General features: G+C 51.2%; 2 protein-coding genes across 3 annotated transcripts in view; one reads left to right on the plus strand and one right to left on the minus strand.

Annotated features, from left to right (window-relative positions):
• The window catches only part of LOC130405432 (cytohesin-3-like), a 10,257-nt gene extending 4,798 nt beyond the window's left edge, over window positions 1–5,459 (minus strand). The window contains exons 1-6 of the mRNA XM_056610508.1: window positions 5,139–5,459; window positions 4,104–4,165; window positions 3,834–3,898; window positions 2,911–2,977; window positions 510–628; window positions 182–262 (exon numbers count right to left, since the gene is read on the minus strand). Coding sequence (XP_056466483.1) covers window positions 182–262; window positions 510–628; window positions 2,911–2,977; window positions 3,834–3,898; window positions 4,104–4,165; window positions 5,139–5,178 — 434 coding nt within the window. The 5' untranslated portion in view covers window positions 5,179–5,459. The remainder of the gene's footprint in view (window positions 1–181; window positions 263–509; window positions 629–2,910; window positions 2,978–3,833; window positions 3,899–4,103; window positions 4,166–5,138) is intronic.
• Window positions 5,460–5,818: 359 nt separating this feature from the next.
• rac2 (Rac family small GTPase 2) overlaps window positions 5,819–20,000 on the plus strand; it is a 14,199-nt gene continuing 17 nt past the window's right edge. The window contains exons 1-6 of one of the 2 annotated variants that reach the window (XM_056611059.1): window positions 5,819–6,165; window positions 9,842–9,913; window positions 10,530–10,647; window positions 11,820–11,882; window positions 14,774–14,936; window positions 15,173–20,000. The exon at window positions 15,173–20,000 is cut by the window's right edge and continues 17 nt beyond it. In XM_056611059.1, the coding sequence (XP_056467034.1) occupies window positions 6,131–6,165; window positions 9,842–9,913; window positions 10,530–10,647; window positions 11,820–11,882; window positions 14,774–14,936; window positions 15,173–15,459 (738 nt within the window). In that variant the 5' untranslated portion in view covers window positions 5,819–6,130 and the 3' untranslated portion in view covers window positions 15,460–20,000. The remainder of the gene's footprint in view (window positions 6,166–9,841; window positions 9,914–10,529; window positions 10,648–11,819; window positions 11,883–14,773; window positions 14,937–15,172) is intronic. The other variant, XM_056611055.1, reaches the window with a different exon arrangement.

The following is a 20,000-nucleotide window of genomic DNA, read 5'->3' on the forward strand; positions in this document are numbered from 1 at the left end:
TGTTTATGGCTTTGTGTGCGGGCGTGTTTGTGTGCGTGCATGCTATCGTACATGTGTATGTGTGTGTGCCTGCACGTGTGCCTGCACGTGTGTGTGTGTGTGTGTGTGTGTGCCTGCGTCTACATATGTGTGCGCGTGCGTGCGTGCGTGCGTGTGTGTGCGTGCGTGCACTCCACTCCACCTTAGCGCCTGCACCAGGTTGAGGTGGAAGAACTGGTGCAGGTTGACGAAGGCCTTCAGGACCTCGATGTGCATGTCCTCCCTGTTGCCACGGAAACACAATAAAGCTGTCGCTCCGTCCCACGCAACAATCCTCCTTCTGTTACTGACGGTATAAGTCACCAACGCAACAACCATGTGTGGCCTTGACAGAACAAGCAACACGACTTCAGCTGCTCACTGCCCACGTGTGAAACACTTCAGGTATATATATATATATATATATATATATACATATATATATACTGTATATCTATAAATATAGGGTAGTGAGGGGGGGGGGGGCTGACCTCTCTCCCAGGAAGTTCCCGATGGCCGTTTTGTTCAAGCCTTCCTCTTTATAGATGAACTCGGCCACAGACTCTGCTCTCCATTCCAAGAAGTTGTTTTCTACCAGATAACAAATGCCCTGAAAACACAAGAAATACATGAGTTTAGAGGAAGAGAGAGCGAGAGCGAGAGCGAGAGAGAGAGAGAGAGAGAGAGAGAGAGAGAGAGAGAGAGAGAGAGAGAGAGAGAGAGAGAGAGAGAGAGAGAGAGAGAGAGGCCCTTCTGATAGTAGGCGTGGGAAACGAGAATCCCTGCAGGCTTTAGGAATCATGAACGTGTCCGGGCTTAGAACCAATAACTTAAAAGTCGTCATAAACAATGAATCATTCCCATCCACGCAGCTATAACCCCACAATCCATCTGTGCACCAATCAGGAGCCTGTATCCCCTCCAGACAGCCCCCCCCCCTACAACACTGCTTCCCATTGCTCTTTCTGATTGGCTGAGGTTCCACGTCCCATGATGGCTTCACAAACCTGCCTGAAATACCAGAGTGACTGGGTGACCCTAACCCTGACCCTTACCCTGACCCCGACCCTGACCCTAAGACTGACCCTGACCCTGACCCTGGTCCCTCTAAAGGCTCAGAAGGAGGGCTGTACTACATGTTTGGATCCCGCCCTTCAGCCTGTGAGGTGGAGCTTCATTAGTGTGATCTGGAGCCGCTGCTGGGGCCTGAGCTCAGCCAGAAGATACAGACTGCAGACGGTCACCTCCAGGTCAAAGTGTAGTGAGACCCCAGACGGTGACGGCAGGGGGGGGGGGGGGGGGGGGGGGGGGGGGGGGGGGGCTACAAAATAGCCTGCAGTTGAGAACTTCTCCAAAACGAGTGCATGTCAGATTCAGTTCAGACGTTCTACTTTGTGTCTGCTCTGAGTGACTTCTACCCCCCGCCAACATGACAAAATCTCCCTTCAAACCCTGACTCTCTCTCACGCGATCTGTCTCAATTCAACCCCCCCCCCCCCTCTCTCTCTCTCTCTCTCTCTCCCCCTCTCTTCTCTCACTCCCCCTCTCTCTCTCTCTCTCTCCCCCACTCCTCTCTCTCTCTCTCTCTCTCTCTCTCTCTCTCTCTCTCTCCCTCCCTCTCTCTCTCTCTCCCCCTCTCTCCCCCTCTCTCTCTCTCTCTCTCTCTCTCTCTCTCTCTCTCTCTCTCTCCCTCTCTCTCTCTCGCTCTCTCTCTCTCTCTCCCTCCCTCTCTCTCTCTCTCCCCCTCTCTCTGTCTCTCTCTCTCTCTCTCTGTCTCCCCCTCTCTCTCTCTCTCTCTCTCTCTCTCTCTCTCTCTCTCTCTCTCTCTCTCTCTCTCTCTCTCTCTCTCTCTCTCTCTCTCTCTCTCTCTCTCGCTCTCTCTCTGCGTGTGGTGGTTCGACTGTGTTTCCGTTCCGCTTCAGTGAAACAGGAAGAGGCTTTCACGTTCCCGAGCGGCCGAGGCGTAGGGGTGGTTAGCAGTTCTGCTAACGTGCTACGTCACCCTGCTCCACTTCCTGCCATGTAGGGATCCATCTCTACATTCTGCCCCAACCCCCCCCCCCCCCCCCCCCCCATTCAAGAGTGAATGGACCTACTGATAGTGACCCTCTCATGGACCGACTGATGGACCAACTGATGGACCAACTGATGGTCTGTGATGGCCAAGGGGCTTGGGTTTGAGGGCGTTGGTTGGGTCTGAGGGCGTTGGTTGGGTCTGGGGGCGTTGGTTGGGTCTGAGGGCGTTGGGTCTGGGGGCGTTGGGTCTGGGGGCGTTGGGTCTGGGGGCGTTGGTTGGGTCTGGGGGCGTTGGTTGGGTCTGGGGGCGTTGGGTCTGGGGGCGTTGGTTGGGTCTGGGGGCGTTGGTTGGGTCTGGGGGCGTTGGTTGGGTCTGGGGGCGTTGGTTGGGTCTGGGGGCGTTGGTTGGGTCTGGGGGCGTTGGGTCTGGGGCGTTGGTTGGGTCTGGGGGCGTTGGGTCTGGGGACGTTGGTTGGGTCTGGGGGCGTTGGTTGGGTCTGGGGGCGTTGGTTGGGTCTGGGGGCGTTGGTTGGGTCTGGGGGCGTTGGGTCTGGGGGCGTTGGTTGGGTCTGGGGGCGTTGGGTCTGGGGACGTTGGTTGGGTCTGGGGGCGTTGGTTGGGTCTGGGGGCGTTGGTTGGGTCTGGGGGCGTTGGGTCTGGGGGCGTTGGTTGGGTCTGGGGTGTTGGTTGGGTCTGGGGCCGTTGGGTCTGATGCTGCTCAGACTGTTGATTCATAATTGAAGTCTGATGGCTGACTCACTCAATCTGTCTGAAGGGGGCGGTTCATTTAGTTTCTTTCCTTGAGAGGAAAACTTGAGATGTTGCCCCTGGACCTTATCTTCAGATTGTTTAGTCAAACAGAGACATGTGGTTCACCTTTTTGGGGTCCATGTTGAATTTCTTTTTTCCACACAAGAAGATCCGGTTCCTTAAAGTGTTTTTCCTGCCAGGGAACAAAGAGACGAATTCAGAAGACAATCGTTATGTTTGCTCTTAAGTAAGAGTGAGCTCTTTACAGAAGTGGCAGAAATACTCTTTACTGAGTTCCTTTAAATGACCTGCAGAGGGGGAAACAGACCCCGACACGCACGCACGCACGCACGCACACACGCACGCACGCACGCACGCACGCACGCACGCACGCACGCACGCACGCACGCACGCGCACACACACACAACATAGTTTGTTGGTGCAAAGAACAACACAGCATCAGACTGGGCCTGAAGTCCTAAAAGTTCATAATATATTATAGAAATATGAATATGATAGCCAAACATGTAAATATACTAGAAAGATAAATAGGCTTGAGAAAGAAAAAATGTAATGTATATTACGATAAATACAGGATAACGCCTGCATATTACAGGCACTCCTGTCACGGACAACCAAATCAACTACATCCAAAGCCACACAGAGTGGCAGATGGTGGATGAGGGCAGCTCTGTGTGTAACGTGACCGGCCCCTCCAGGGAGGGGGGCGTGGCCTCTCCATTGTGCAAAGGAGCCCAGACAGACCGCGTGGAGGGTGAACCTGTTCCACGTGTTTAGGACGCTCTCTCTTCCTCAGAATAATAATGACGGCCAGACATAATGAAACCGAGACCTGGAGACAGACGCTGTGTTCTGCCGCCCGGGTTCGGCTCGTTCCACCGGTGCCCGCGCTAATTAACCGCCTCTGATTGTCAGTCTGAGGCGTGACTGCGGCGGCGGGAGGTGGGCGCTGGGGGACAGGCTGACGGGGCGAGCGCTAAAGTCTCTCATTCATTCCAATAGAGGAACCGATACGTCTCAGACTCACTTCTGCTCGCCGAGCTCCGTGCTGACCGGTGTTTCCACGGCGACGCGTTCTGACTCCTGCAGGGTCTGCGGCGGGTGTGGGACAGAGGGTCAGAGAGGAGACGAAGCAGAGACACACGTCACACACACACACACACACACACACACACACACACACACACACACACACACACAGACACACACACACACACTGGGACCAGGGTGGACGGGAGGCCTCATGGGGTCATGGGGGTGGTTACACTGGGACATCACGGCGGTGGTGAATCCGTACCTGGACGTCATCGCCGGGGTCCCCTCGGTGAGGTCGGGAGGACTTGAGGGCCGTCCTCTCGGCTGGGGACGGAGAGAACGCAGCGTTCAGTCTGCTCTGTGAGCACGGCGGTATAGGCTATCAGGAGAGGAGCTAGGGGGAAGGGGCTTCTCACTCCTCCTCCTCAAACAGGGAGCTAGGGGGACTGGACTGTCCTCCTCCTCCTCCTCCTCCTCCTCCTCCTCCTCCTCCTCCTGCTCCTCCTCCTCCTCCTCTTCCTCCTCATCCTGCTCCTCCTCCTCCTCCTCCTCCTCTCCTAGGATGAGGAGTGAGGGGTCCAGCCCCAATCCAGGGGGGACTGGACTCTTTACTCCTACTCCTCCTCCTCGTCCTCCTCCTCCTCCTCCTCCTCCTCCTCCTCCTCCTCCTCCTCCTATAGCTCCCTGAGTGAGGAGTCCAGGCTGGACTCCTCACTCAGGGCGGAGGAGATGACCACACTGACCTGTCCCCAGCAGCCCTCAGACCACATCCTTGAATAACCCCCTTCTCTAACCACTGATTCTTCACGCTGAGGTCTGACCGCAGACATGTACTGCACTGCGAAGTCACGAATGCGATGCCTGTTTGAGTCGTCAGACAGTTTGTGTTCATAATTCCTACATTATATTCGAGTCTCAAAGCGCTTCCCTATGGAACGAGAGCCCAGACAGAGTCCTCAGTACCGGAGAAAAACCCGTAATCCAGGGACAAGAGAAACACATGTGTTCCATCACCTCGGAGGGAAGAGTGAAGCTCTTGATCTGACAGCGATAACACGGCACTCATTTAAAACACATGAACACATTCTAGATAACAGCGTATTTACTTTGACTCATTCACTCATTCATTAAATAAATAGACATAAACTCAAACACAAAACTCTAAAATCACTAAGATCACTGACGTTAGAAGGACCTTGTTCTAAGGACACTACTGATAGAACGACTCGCAATAGGAATCCTCAAAAACACTAGAACCAGCTCCAGAAGGGTAGAAATGATAGCAGCAGTGGCCTACCTCTTCCCCAGAGGAAGCTGTCTTTTCTGCGACAGGCCATGTTGTTGACGGAGCAGCATCTGAAGACTTAGAGGAAATGTGTCACGGAGCACGGCGAAGAGGCCGGACGTAGACACAGAAATAGTCTCTGAGCTATACACTAAAGACACTGAAATAGATTCTGAGCTACATTAGAGACATTGTAATAGTCTATGAGCTACGCTGCAGACACTCTAACAGTCTCTGAGCTACACTACAGACATTGTAATAGTCTCTGAGCCAGGCTAAACTACAGACACTGTCAGCTAAGAAGGACTCTGTTATGTGACAGGCCCTAGTCGATAGATGATGTCCCAGTGTTACAAGAGTAGGCTACAGTTAGACCTAGGGAGAGAGAGAGAGAGAGAGAGAGAGAGAGAGAGAGAGAGAGAGAGAGAGAGAGAGAGAGAGAGAGAGAGAGAGAGAGAGAGAGAGGGAGAGAGAGAGAGAGAGAGAGAGAGAGAGAGAGAGAGAGGGAGAGAGAGAATTCATATTGAAGCATTCTTTATTTGGGTGAGAGGCAGAAACTAACGTGGGGCCCTTTCTGAACATCTGGCCCCCTCTAGCGTGCACGGCAATAACATGCACACGCACACACTTCCGTCAAAACAGTTCATCGTTATTAAACCCTATAAATCAGCTCATGGTTCGGGTCCCTGAACATGAATTTGGCTCTGACGATATTTTAATCAACACCAGTGGACACAACTCTCCCAGTGCTCCCGGTCTGTAGTCCTGTGGTTTTTAGTCCGCCTCGCGCCGCGCAGCGGGGCGCTGGTCGCCACTTCCTGGATGTCAACACGCAGCGCGCGACTCGGATCCGTCGCGTTCTCGGGCGCGCCACAGAACGAGACTCCGACAGCACGAGCACGAAGTCGAGCCGTGTCCCGCGAACTTTTACACTTTAGCGCCGCGCGTGAGGAGTTTAGGCCGACTTCGTTCTCCTCTTGAAGTGTTTGGGAAAAGTTTGGGCGATGCAAGCCATCAAGTGTGTGGTCGTGGGGGACGGGTGAGTGTGGTCCGCCTTTACTGGTCCTACTTGTCCGCCTGTACTGGTCCGCCGCGTATCGTACTGGTGTTCACCTCGTACTGATGTTGACTTCGTACTGGCCTTACTGGTGTTCACTTCGTAATGGTCTTACTGGTGTTCACTTCGTTCTTATGTTCACTTCCTACTGGTTTCATTAGGGAAGTCGAGTTCTGGGCTTCTGGGTTTAAAACTTTAAGACCTGTTGAGAGGAAGGGTGCCATGGTGCTCTGGTGGCTCTCTCCTGGTCTAACGTGTGTCTCTCCTGGTCTAACGTGTGGTCTGGTGTGTCTCTCCTGGTCTAACATGTGTCTCTTCTGGTCTTACGTGTGGTTTGGTGTGTCTCTCCTGGTCTAACATGTGTCTCTTCTGGTCTTACGTGTGGTCTGGTGTGTCTCTCCTGGTCTAACGTGTGTCTCTCCTGGTCTTACGTGTGGTCTGGTGTGTCTCTCCTGGTCTAATTGTGGTCTGGTGAGAACGTGTGGTCTTGTATCTGGTCCATTACCTGGTGGAAAGAGGAGCTCCTGGTCTGGTTCCTCAGACAGGTTCTGCTCAAAGGCTCTGAAATAGCTTCACTGTGTAGAGAAAGATAATCCTACCTTATAGAGTTCAACACAGTCACACTTCAGGGAGACAGAGGGTCCGAATGCTGCACTAAAGTTCAATATTTCAAACAAAATGGATGCTTATCAGTTCTAATGAGGAAGTGACTGAGTGGGTAAGGTTGGCTCTGGGCTGATGACTACTCTTGAGTTCTGCTCTCTAGCTAAACGTCTTCATTGCAATGCATGGAGGTAGAGGACTGGCCTTCTCTTCCCCATTTGAAATGACTAAACCACTTCCCGTGCTGGGCTGAGGCCCCAGTTCCTCTTTCGGTCCCTCCTCGCTCGAGTCCTCGTCTGCTTCGAGCTGCAGGACTTCGTCCTCGGCAGGCGGGGGTTTGGCGAGGAGTGGCCGCCCTCTGACACCGTAGGAGGCCTCCTGCTACCTGCCGTTGGCCTTGAAGTAACAGTCATTAACTTGCGTTAGTCACAGGTGACTTGAAATCGCTCTGCGCACCACGTCCTGTTCAGGCTGGTCGATTCTCCGGGGTTTGGTGAGCCTGGTTCTTGCCCAGGCGTAGTGAGACACCAGTCTGTGTGTTTATGGCGGCAGTGTCTTAGGAGGTTTGAGCGGGTTGACTGTTAACCGGAAGGTTGCTGGTTCGCTCCCCGGCTCCTCCTAGCAGAGTGCCGAGGTGCCCCTGAGCGAGAGAGCTCACCCTGACTGCTCTGGGCCGAGTGGTGAGGCATCTGTATGAGCTCTAGGAAGGAGCCATGATGGTAACCCGCCATGACTCAGAGGAGCCTGGACCTCCTTCCCTTCCCTTTCCTTGTGTGCAGGTTATTCTCTGAATAAGGTTAGTTATTTGGGTGCTTTGTACGGTGACCATGGGTTCATGTTGCTGGGTTAGATGGACTGGATTCCATGTGTGCTTTTATTCTATGTAGGTTTCTTAGCATATATGACCTATTCTGGTGGCGTTAACGTTTGGTAAACCCAAAGCAGTTACATCATGTAACATTTTCTTTCAGCATTTTCTGCTGATGACTACATATGTTTTTGTGTCTACTATGTTAAAATGTGATCTGTGTATGCAGTTTTACAAACTGACTTATAAATGTCATATGCAGGGCTGCAACTAACAATACTTTTTAGTCTATTCAAATCTTTTAGTCTATGAATTGAAATTTCATCACAACTGAACAGAGTTACTGTTAGAGTCGGTAGAGCTGTGGTCCTGATGGCTCGACACGTCCTGGGAAGGCTCTAGCTCAGGGAACGAGGAGGAGGAGGAGGAGGGATGCCAGCCACACACCACCGTTTAATAACTGGATTCATGCTGACAGAATGTTTTAACAGATTGTTTGACAAGCTGCGGTCATCCCCCGTGCATTCACACAAACACACAGACGCACACACATATAGACACGCACATAGAAACACACACATAGACACCCGTGCACACGCATGCACGTGCGCACATTTAGACAAACGCACACACATGCACACGATCCCCATCCCAAAGGTAAACTCTGCAGCATCACATACTCAACAACACACGCATACATCCATGCATATTTACGAAAACAAGCGCATGAGTCACACGCCGTCTGCGCACGGCCCCTGTGGTGAACCTACTCTCCTTAACGGCCACCCCGTCGTGGTATCCATCTTGAGGAGGATGCATGCACAGCAAAGTTGCAGTGAGGGCAGAGCAGATTTCCCCCCTGCACAGGCTGCTGATGAAGGGTCTTGGTCTGGGTGTGTGTGTGTGTGTCCGGGGGTGTGAGTGTGTGTGTCGGTTAGCATGTGGCTGTGTGGGGTTCTTGGTGTGTGTCTGCTCCTCATTCTGATTTACTGTAGACCTTCTTATCATCTACACGGGCAGATGCTCACAAAGATATCTATACATGCAATGACAGGAACGTGTTCAGAACGTATTGACTGTCCTTCTTCACTATGTTGTATTTAGTTAACATTCTCCACCTGATGTGACTTTACCATCCGTCTACATGTGTTATACATGTCACAAAAGATGGTTCTAAGCCTACATCGTTCTCCTAGTGAACACTGGTCTCCTAGTGAACACGGTTCTCCTAGTGAACACTGGTCTCCTAGTGAACACGGTTCTCCTAGTGAACACCGTTCTCCTAGGGAACACCGGTTCTCCTAGTGAACACCGTTCTCCTAGGGAACACGGTTCTCCTAGTGAACACGGTTCTCCTAGGGAACATGCCCGGGGCGTCCTTTCTCGCTCGCCCGCGCCCAGAAAGCGTCAGAACAGGCGAGGAGACGTGGAGGCAGGGGAGACATTCCTCCTCCTGCCTGAACACGCTCCGCGCTGGGAGCACTCCGCAGAGTTCAGCTCTCTGCAGGAACACAGATCCACTCGGGACGGCCCCCGTGAGGGACCCCAAGGTTCCTTGGGACGCAACATGAGGAACCCCACTGTTCCTTATGAAGAGACATGAGGAACCTCAGTGTTCCTTATGAGGAACCCCACTGTTCCTTATGAAGAGACATGAGGAACCTCAGTGTTCCTTATGAGGAACCCCACTGTTCCTTATGAAGAGACATGAGGAACCTCAGTGTTCCTTATGAGGAACCAGACTGTTCCTTATGAAGAGACATGAGGAACCTGACTGTTCCTTATGAGGAACCAGACTGTTCCTTATGAAGAGAGGAACCTGACTGTTCCTTATGAGGAACCAGACTGTTCCTTATGAAGAGAGGAACCTGACTGTTCCTTATGAGGAACCAGACTGTTCCTTATGAAGAGACATGAGGAACCAGACTGTTCCTTGTGAAGCGATGCACAGCAGAGAGCAGCATAAGTCAGAGGAGGCTTTGATGTAGTGAGGTGTGACCTCTCTAAAGGAAGGCGTGTGCTCTCCACTTCTGAGAAGCAGGGGTTGTTCTCACATGAGGGGCTGGGGAGCGAATACAGAACAGACGGGGCAGGTCTTGGGGGGGGGGGGGGGGGCATTTTGAATGATGTATGAATGATGTATGGTCATTCTTGATATTTTCTGCGACATTCTGCTGTTGCATTTCTGTGTGTCTGTGTGTATGCCTGTGTCTGTGTCCGATGCTGATTGCCTGCTTTGTCTTTCAGAGCCGTGGGGAAGACATGTCTGCTCATCAGCTACACCACCAATGCCTTCCCTGGAGAGTACATCCCCACCGTGTGAGTGCACGTCCGTACTGTAACACACACAATACACCACCTCCGTACTGTAACACACCACCATACACCATCTCTGTACTGTAACACACGATACACCATCTCTGTACTGTAACACACCACCATACACCATCTCTACTGTAACAAACCATACACCATCTCTGTACTGTATCTCCGTACTGTATCTCTGTGCTGTATCTCTCACACCATAAACCTCCATAACGCGGACCCAGCGAGCAGCGCAACATGGGGATCGTCTTTATTCCTTTTATAAGAACATGATTATTAGGATAATGTAATACTGTTCTCCCTGAGTCAGGTGGATGAGGCAGCGTGCTGGTGGTATTTAGGTTGTTTCTGATCTGCCCCCTGGTGGTCAGACCGGGCCGACGCAGCCCCACTTGAACATGGATCACATCCGTGTGTCTCTCAACAGGCCCCCACACAACGTACATTGTGTGTTAGGTCATCATTTATCTTTTACAAAGTAACACACAGAGAGAGGCTCCATATGATCGCAGCCAAACCCAGCCTCCGAAGAGGATGAATAAATAAATGAACGACTAAATGAAGGATTGAATGAATGTGTTGTTGAGGTGAAGTGTGCCGTGTGCCTCAGGTTCGATAACTACTCGGCCAACGTGATGGTGGACAGCAAGCCGGTGAACCTGGGGCTGTGGGATACTGCCGGACAGGAGGACTACGACCGGCTGCGACCGCTGTCCTACCCACAGACGGTACCAGACACACACACACACGCACAGACAGACACACACAGACACAGGCACACACACACACACAGATACACACACAGACACGCACGCATATTGACACACGCACACACACACGCATACAGATACACAGCAAGAGACACAGACACGCAGGCACGCCGCAAACGCATGCACACGTAAGCATAGAGCGTGTGACTTGCTCCAGCAGACGTAGACACAGACCTGCGAGGTGAACGTAGAGCCGTGGTCCGTCGGGAGGGAGCCAGATGAAGGGGCATGAACTGCTCCTCTTCAGCCCATCTAGACGGTGACATGCTCTGTGCTCGTACTCAAGGAACCCGCATGCCTGCCCAACAATGACTTGGCTCTATTGTGGTCACACACACACACACACATACACAGAAGCTAATGCACACACACACACACGGAAGCTGATGCACACACACACACACACACACACACGGAAGCTGATGCACACACACAGGGAAGCTAATGCACACACACGCACACACACACGGAAGCTAATGCACACACACACACACGCACACACACGGAAACTGATGCACACACACACGGAAGCTGATGCACACACACACACACACGATTATGGTGTATCCGTTGCGACCTGCGTTTACAGTTTTCACAATAGGATCTGAATTGAAATGCCTTTCTGTTGCGGGGGACGGGGGCTGTGTTTGGTGTCCGTTATCGACCCGGCTCTTATTTCAACAGCCGAGCGTTTTGAAGGATGTGAAGCGACCCCCTCAGCCGGAGTGAACCCGCCGCGTGGCGGCGGTGGGCGTTGGCTCTACACGTGGCTGAGTGGTTATTTAGCGTGTGGTGATGAGGTGTAGCACCTCGCCCCCCCCCCCCTCGCCCTCCCCCCAGCCAAGCTGAGACGGCGCTGAGAACAGGAAGCAGTATGAATATAAAGCAGCCCTTATGGCGCTCTCTGTGTCTCCAGGTGGAGGTCCTCATGTTCCCTCCTCCTCCTCCCTAATGCTGCTGCTTCCTCGTGAGTCATTATTAATGAGGCACAACGTGTGTGTGTGTGTGTGTGTGTGTGTGTGTGTGTGTGTGTGTGTGTGTGTGTGTGTGTGTGTGTGTGTGTGTGTGTGTGTGTGTGTGTGTGTGTGTGTGTGTGTGTGTGTGTGTGTGTGTGTTGACCCCCCCTCCAGGATGTGTTCCTCATCTGCTTCTCTCTCGTGAGCCCCGCCTCCTTTGAGAACGTCAGAGCAAAGGTGAGCCCGCACACACACAGACTGTCACGCACACGTGCACTTTCACACACTCTCACATGCATTCTCCATACACACATACTCTCATACAGATATACACACACACACACACGCATTCTCTCTCTCACACATGCACTCTCTCACAGACGCACACTCACCTGTACACTCACACTCTGGAGCGGTCCTGTCATTTATTTTCCGTTCCCAGTGATCTTTTTACCGGAGCAGTGGCTTCGATCCCGCCGCCGTCATCAGAGGGTGTACTGTAGTCCATCTGCTATGAGCTCTGAGATGATCTGTTTAAAGCTGACAGCCTCCGTTATGAGCCACTCTGAGCTTAAGACTCCTGCAGGCTTATTCAGACTAATCAGGGGCTTCATCTCCCCCCCGCCCTTCTCGATGGTTGAAGTAACGCCGAGTGTGTTGTTGGCAAACCGCTGTCATCACGGTCGTCTGACCCTGGCCACCTGAAGCCGCCAGACCGGACGCACTGCCAGTTGCTTCTGGTCGGTCGGAGCTCCGCCCGCTAGCCAGTTCCTGCTCCATTCTCTCCTCTCATTGGAGCGATCCCAAACACGTCCCGGTGGTTCGGAGGGTAAATACCATCGTTATGACGCCAGCCGTCGTGTGTCTCGTCCAGCCGGCGGCGAGGTCAGAGGTCAGCCATGGGGTCGGCCGCCAGGCGAGGCAGACGTCCGAGTGTGGACGGACAAGGTGCTTGGGACCGAGGGGCGGGCGGTGGTCGGGTCACGGCTGTGGAGCCCCCGTGGACGCCCCCCAGCCCCGTCCCGCCCACAGCCACACCGGCCCCCATGCGTGTTTCCCGTCACCGCGGTGACCGTGGTCGACGTGGCGACCGTGGTACCGTGGTCCCCATGGTGACCGTGGTCGACGTGGTGACCGTGGTCGACGTGGCGACCGTGGTGCAGTGTTCACCTGGTCACCGTGGTGATCGTGGTACCATGGTGACCGTGGTTACTGGTCCCCCTGGTGACCGTGGCCCCGTGTTCTCCGTGGTTACAGTGTTTACCGGGGCTTCCAAACAGCTGTGGCACCACTGCTTCGCCGTGGGGACGGGCCGCAGCACGTCTGCATTCTTTGTTGTTCCTGAGAGGGGGCGGGGCCTCCGAGAGGGGGAGGAGCCTCTGTTTGGACGCACCCTGGCACCCTGCCTGAGGGAGCGAGCATTGTGATCAGATGAACCGCTCCCCAGGGCTCGGAGCTCTGAATGGGTCTCTGGTCCACACCAGACGCCCTCGCACTCCTCAATGGAGCCGAGTCCTTTCCCTCCTCTCTCCTTCTGTCCTCTTTGTGTTCCCTTCCTTGATGTGCCATCCTGTGTGTCATCACACGCAGCTCACACCGAGAGGCGGATCAGAGCGGGCTCTACTTTATCACTCTGAGGTCTCACCCCAGGAGAACGTTAGTGAGATGGTGGGTACTCTTTAGTACAGGACTCAGTCCGCACTACGCCCCGGTGCCTGCGGGGGCAGCAGTGAGTCGGTATTTATACCCTCAGACACCGACTGATGAACACAGAGCCTGTCCCTCAGAGAACCACCCAGCCTTCAGGGTCTGTGGAGAGAGTCCTCTCCACGGCAACGCACTGCGAGCCCGCTCAGACCTGGAGAACGTTCCTCTGAGCCCGCTCAGACCTGGAGAATGTTCCTCTGAGCCCGCTCAGACCTGGAGAACGTTCCTCTGAGCCCGCTCAGACCTGGAGAACGTTCCTCTGAGCCCGCTCAGACCTGGAGAACATTCCTCATCTCCTCCTCCCTTCATCAGGGTGTAAAGGGAGGGCTGAATGCAGATCAGTTTGTCCCCGGGGTGTTTCCACGGCCCCGAAGCAGAGCTGTGACGTTGGACACGTGGGTAGACATGCATGTGCTGAAGAAAGGGCTTTCCGTCTCCCTGAGACTTTGACTCTGATGTCGGCAGTGTGGTGGAAACCCGGCTTCTCGGTTAGTTTATCTGTTGTTCTCCCTCTGACTCGGTCTCCACCACCGAGTCGAATGCGCTCGCTGACTCCGTTACATCTAACAAATGGAAAGTGACAACGGATCACAGTTCAGCCAGGCAGCGCCATGACAACCGGTCACAGCGGACAGACTGGGGATGGAGACGGATGGTCGGAGAGACGGCAGTGGGTGGAGGGCTCCAGCCTGAGGCCTATTTTGACGAGCCTCGTAGCCTTGAACCAGTGCTACGGCCTAACGAGCAGCTTATTAGTGTCTATACCCCTCATCGGTGACCTTTGGGCAAATATTGTTTTATTGAATTATTGCGTTTTATATTCACTCAGCATCGCAGTGATGTGACGTGGTTGAACTTAATGATGAGGTCTTCTGGTCGGGGGGTGGGGGGGGGGGTACAGGACAAACAGCCGCGGGACACAGGGGAGCCAATAAGGACGACCCCCTATATTGGCTCACTAGCTTATTGGAACGAGGCCAGAGGAAGCTTCACTCCTTACTAGCACCGTGTTTTGAAGAAGCAAAGTTAACGTTGACGGCCTCCTCATGTGATCAGAGCAAAACGTATCTGAGTGTGCGTCTGTGTCTGTTTGTCTGCCTCTACGTGCGTGTGTGTGTGTGTGTGTGTGTTTATCTGTGAGTATTTCTTTGCCATGTATATGCATCTGTGCATGTGGGTGGGTTCCAGTATGTATCCAGATGTGTGTTAACCTCCTTGTGTTACATCCAGATGTGTGTGTTAACCTCAGTGTGCTGTATCCAGATGTTTGTACCAACCCGTGTGTGCTCCTCAGTGGTACCCAGAGGGGTGTGTGTTGTATCCAGATGTTTGTACTAACCTGTGTGCGCTCCTCAGTGGTACCCGGAGGTCTGTCTGTGTGTGTATCCAGATGTGTGCACTGACCTGTGTGCGCTCCTCAGTGGTACCCAGAGGTGCGGCACCACTGCCCCTCCACCCCCATCATCCTGGTGGGCACCAAGCTGGATCTGCGGGACGAGAAGGAGACCATCGAGAAGCTGAAGGAGAAGAAGCTGGCCCCCATCACCTACCCACAGGGCCTGGCTCTGGCCAAGGAGATCGGTGAGACCCCCCCCCCCCCGCCCGCTGGCTCCTGATCAGAGCTGTGTGTGTGTGTGTGTGTGTGTGTGTGTGTGTGTGTGTGTGTGTGTGTGTGTGTGTGTGTGTGTGTGTGTGTGTGTGTGTGTGTGTGTGTGTGTGTGTGTGTGTGTGTGTGTGTGTGTGTGTGTGTGTCACACATAGACTCATATGTGTGTGTGCTAACCTCAGTGTGTGTGTGTGTGTGCCCCCCCCCCCCCCCAGACTCGGTGAAGTACCTGGAGTGCTCCGCGCTGACCCAGCGGGGGCTGAAGACGGTGTTCGACGAGGCTATCCGCGCGGTGCTCTGCCCCCAGCCCACCAAGCCCAAGAAGAGGGGCTGCCAGCTGCTCTAACCCCCCACAGCTGGGCTCAGGGACCACCACAATGGCTTACCACCCGAGAACATAGTATAAAGTATATTTACCCGCAGATTAACAGCAGTGCTAGGCGCCATCATACCCATCATCACACCCTCATACCCTTACCCTCTCACGGTCATGGAGACTGAGGCCCAATCCCATTTCTACCCCGTACCCTTACCCCTCCCCCCTTCCCTTTACCCCTTCAAAACAAGGGGGAGGGGTAAGTGGTAGAAATGGGATTGGGCCTGAGTCTAGATACTGACTCATCATTTGGCCGTCCGACTGTAAGAGATACGATGGCAGGTAACATCTGATTAGTTCAATGATTAACTCTATAGATTAACTATAGATCTATATTGACGTCTCCACATTCTGTGAGTACTGATTGGTTGCCTAGCTCTGTTGTTAAGGGATTTAGTATCAGGGAGTCGTGCATATTATTATTGTCGATCATACTTAGGGATCATTTAGGCAACACTGTATTCAGACGGCAGTAAACCAGATCAAACGGTTGAACCAGATAAAACGGTTAAACCGGTTCAAAGGTTCAAGTGCACACGCGCGTGCATGTGCACTTGAGTATTTTCTGTATTTTGGAGGTAAAAACCGCACTTGGTGTTTAACAAGAACTCGTGCCGCTGCCCATAAACAATATCTTAAGGTATTTATTCCCCACGAGAGACGAACAAACGATAGCTTTAGGACGAGCTGTTCGACGTGACCCCATCATGTTTTGCCATCGCCAGATTTAAAGGTCCCATGGCCTGCCACCAGGTGTGGTGGGATTAGCCGTTACAAGCTGTTTTGGAAATCTGCCCTTTATGACATTTAGGTGGACACGCCCACCTGGGATGTCGTATGGGGCAGATTTCCAAAACGGCTTGAAACGGCTAATCCCACCACACCTGGTGGGATGCCATGGGACCTTTAAGGAAATATTAATATTTAATGGAATGAAAGTCTGTTAGATAATCCAACTGCTTTGAGATTAAAGCATTGAGCTGTAGTCTATGCGTCCTACCATCTTTAAAAATGTTTCATTAAATCAGTTATTTGGTAGTTTGTTTACATTCCTTTTTGTCTTTTCTAAACAATGAACTATTATTAAATAATTACTCCACACATTAAACTCATTATTCAATCAGTGTGAAGGTTCAGTTCTGCAGCCACGCAGTGTTAAAGGACCACTTGAAGGATTTATTTGATTTGAGTGCTAAACATCCATTGGTCCAGAGTACTTGAGTCCCCCCCACAAGGTTAGCCCCGGTAAATCAGCAGCAGTGCCTGTTTCTCACCAGGGGGGCGCTGTCGCGGTGATGCGATGACTGGTCCTAGAATCGAGTGATCGAGTCTCAAATTTGTATCCAGTTCTTTACATGTGTTACTGTGTGCTCCACACAACAGCCTAAAGGTTATTTCTATCCAGGCTTTTTAAATAAGGGCAATTTATGATATTACAAGTGCACACCAATGTGCTCCTCTCTTGTATTAAGCCGGAGCTCTAACAAAAGTAAAAACCAAACACCTCTTTGAGTGAAATGAGCTGCAGGCCATCACTGCGGTCATGCCAGCTGACTCATCGAGATCGGCGGTCAAGCCAGCCGACCCAGTTTTTTGCCGTACCTGTGTATACTAGCCATTACGGTAATAGCGTCTCAGAACTAGTTTAAAGTAAAAGCATTCGTCGGGTACATACAAAAAGACAGTCAATAAAAGCAAATACTATCAAAGGAAGTGTACGGCCGTTGTGGTATTTACTTTCAAAATAAAAGCCCACCAAAAATTCCAATATGAGACATATTACAATGATTTTTGATTCAATTTAAAGGAAAATGCCCTGTTATTTCAGGCTCATTTCACTTCATGGTTATAGTTCACGACCCCATAGGGTCACCCAAGAGGTTTCAGAACATTCTGATGTGGAGTTTCAAAATAAAAGCCAACCAAAGTTTCCAATATGAGACATATTACATATGATTTTGGATTACATTTAAAATAAAATGGTATTGGACCATTCATATTGGAAACCTTGGTTGGCTTTTATTTTGAAACTCCACATCAGAATGTTCTGAAACTTCTTGCGTGACCCCATGGGGTCTTGAACTATGACCCTGAAGTGAAATGAGCCTGAAATAACAGGGCATATTATTTTAAATTGAATCCAAAATCATATGTAATATTTCTCATATTGGAAACCTTGGTTGGCTTTTATTTTAAAACTCCACATCAGAATGTTCTAAAACCTTTTGCGTGACCCCATGGGGTTGGAATTATAACCCTGAAGTAAAATGAGCCTGAAATAACAGGGCATTTTCTTTTAAATCGAATCCAAAATCATATGTAATATGTCTCATATTTGGTGGGCTTTTATTTTGAAACTACGCATCAGAATGTCCTGAAACTTCTTGGGTGACCCTGTGGGGTCTTGAACTATCGCCCTGCAGTGAAATGATTTCATTTTCTTTTAAATCGTATTCAAAATCATATGTAATATGTCTCATATTGGAATGTTTGGTGGGCTTTTATTTTGAAAGTGTGGTAGAAATTAACCTTACATTTTATGTTAAACTATGATTATTATTAGGCCTACATATCATATAGATACTTTAATAGTGGAAAACAGCTGATCACCTTTGGCCTAGATGTTATGTGCCGTGTGACACCAGTGAGTGAGTCCAGTCCATTCCCATCTGATGTGTCACACCAGTAAGAGAGTCCAGTCTACTCCCATTTGATGTACTCTCTGAAGACAATGCTTACATTCAGACGTGTGCATCATCTCTGTTTGTATAAGGATAATATATGTTCTAAGGTCACATTGGGATCCAGAAGACATGAGAATATGCTGACATCCACACAGTATGACCCAGAAAAACATTCTATGCACATCAATATTTGATGAAAGTCCAACTTTGTATTGTGTAAAGGATTGGGGATATAAGGAGCTGTCCGGGATCATTCAGCAGTGTGTATTCGCGAATACCATTCAGCTTTGTTGTCTCTCGTTTGCGGGTGGCAATAAACTCTCCATCTATACTTGACCTGGACTCCCCGATTCCTCTTTGCTTATAGCTAGTTGAAGTGAATTAGATAAGTTGTTATTATTAGTGCCACAACAAAAGTAAATACCACAACGGCCGTACACTTCCTTTGATAGTATTTGCTTGTATTGACTGTCTTTTTGTATGTACCCGACGAATGCTTTTATTTGAAACTAGTTCTGAGACGCTATTACCGTAATGGCTAGTATATACAGGTACGGCAAAAAACTGAGTCGGCTGGCTTGACCGCCGATCTTGATGAGTCGGCTGGCTTGACTGCAGTAGGCCATCAGAGAGCAGGTCGGGGAGAGGCGTCTGGCTCCTACAGGAGCAGCAGGACTTGCATGTTATTTATACTATTAGTTTCAGTGTTCAGAAAGAAACACAATCACAATCACCCTGTCGGATTATGATTGTTTTCCCCGAAGCGAGCCGAGAACATATTTCCCCAAGGACGACAATGGCAGACTAACTAGATGATGAGCTTCCAGATCTCTGTGAGGAGAGAGTGAGAGAGGAGCAGCAACTGGAGGAACCAAACCCAGATCCTCTGCACCACCATCTCAGACGCTCTAATGTTAGACGGTATGGCTCCTAAACACTGAATCTGTCTAGGCTCCTAAACACTTCCACGCTGAACCCACAGAAGTATGTCCGTATCTGGTATCTGTTTTAGATCAGTAGCTAAAATATTGAGAACTGCGGTTGCTGAAACATTCTGTAGAACGACAGAATGACGTTTTGGTGGAACCACTACGTTGGCCCCGATCCTATTTAAGTTGCGAGTACAACGAGGCCGACGGCGTCTCTCCAAGCGAATACTGGGATCGTTTGTCGATACAGAGGACCGTCAAACCCCACGGTCCCTCTGAGTGTTATCGTGTTGGAGGCAGTGGCTCAGGAGGTAGAGCGGGAAGACTGGAGTGCCGAAGTGTCCCTGAGAAAGACCCCTCCTGACTGCTCCCGGCCAGCTGGCTGTCGCCCTGCGTGGTTGGCACCTCCTGTCGGTGTGTGAATGTGTGTCTGAACCGTTGTTGTCGCTTTGGATAAAAGCGTCTCTGCAAAATCCCCTAAATGTTAATGTAAAGGAAATGTAAATGTACTGTAAAGGTAATGTAAAGGTACTCTAAATGCGGGCGTTGTCCCACTGGGTCGGGGTTAGTCGGTGGACCCTCTCCCAGGATGTGGACAATGCAGAGTGCTTGCAGAACGAAGGGCAGACAAAAGATGTTTATTTGAGCCTGTGAAGGTCTTAAAAGCGGATTCCATTAGCAGGCTTGGTTGTGAACACTCTCACTCTGTCATTCTCCTCTATTTCTTAGTTGGCAGTAAATGAGAACATAACAAAACCCGATGGATTCACGGCCTTGGTTTGACAAAGCGCTGTCGTCCTCGGCTCGCAGTGAGGACAATAAAGGTTTGAATGGCTGCCAAACAAAAATCCATCCAGCGACAGATTGCCCACCGCATTAAAAATAAAAGGATGGTGTGCGGATTCTTAAGAGAGAGAGACGGATGATTCTGGAAGGATCTGCGTACTTTTTAAGCTGAAAATGAAAAGCTGGGCTCTTTGGTCACCCACGTATCTCGGCGTCCAGGGACATTAGGGGGTGCCCTGGGGAGGATGAGCGGGCGAGGGCGGGGTC

This window comes from Gadus chalcogrammus, chromosome 2 (genome assembly GCF_026213295.1).
Source record: "Gadus chalcogrammus isolate NIFS_2021 chromosome 2, NIFS_Gcha_1.0, whole genome shotgun sequence".
Lineage (NCBI taxonomy): Eukaryota > Metazoa > Chordata > Actinopteri > Gadiformes > Gadidae > Gadus > Gadus chalcogrammus.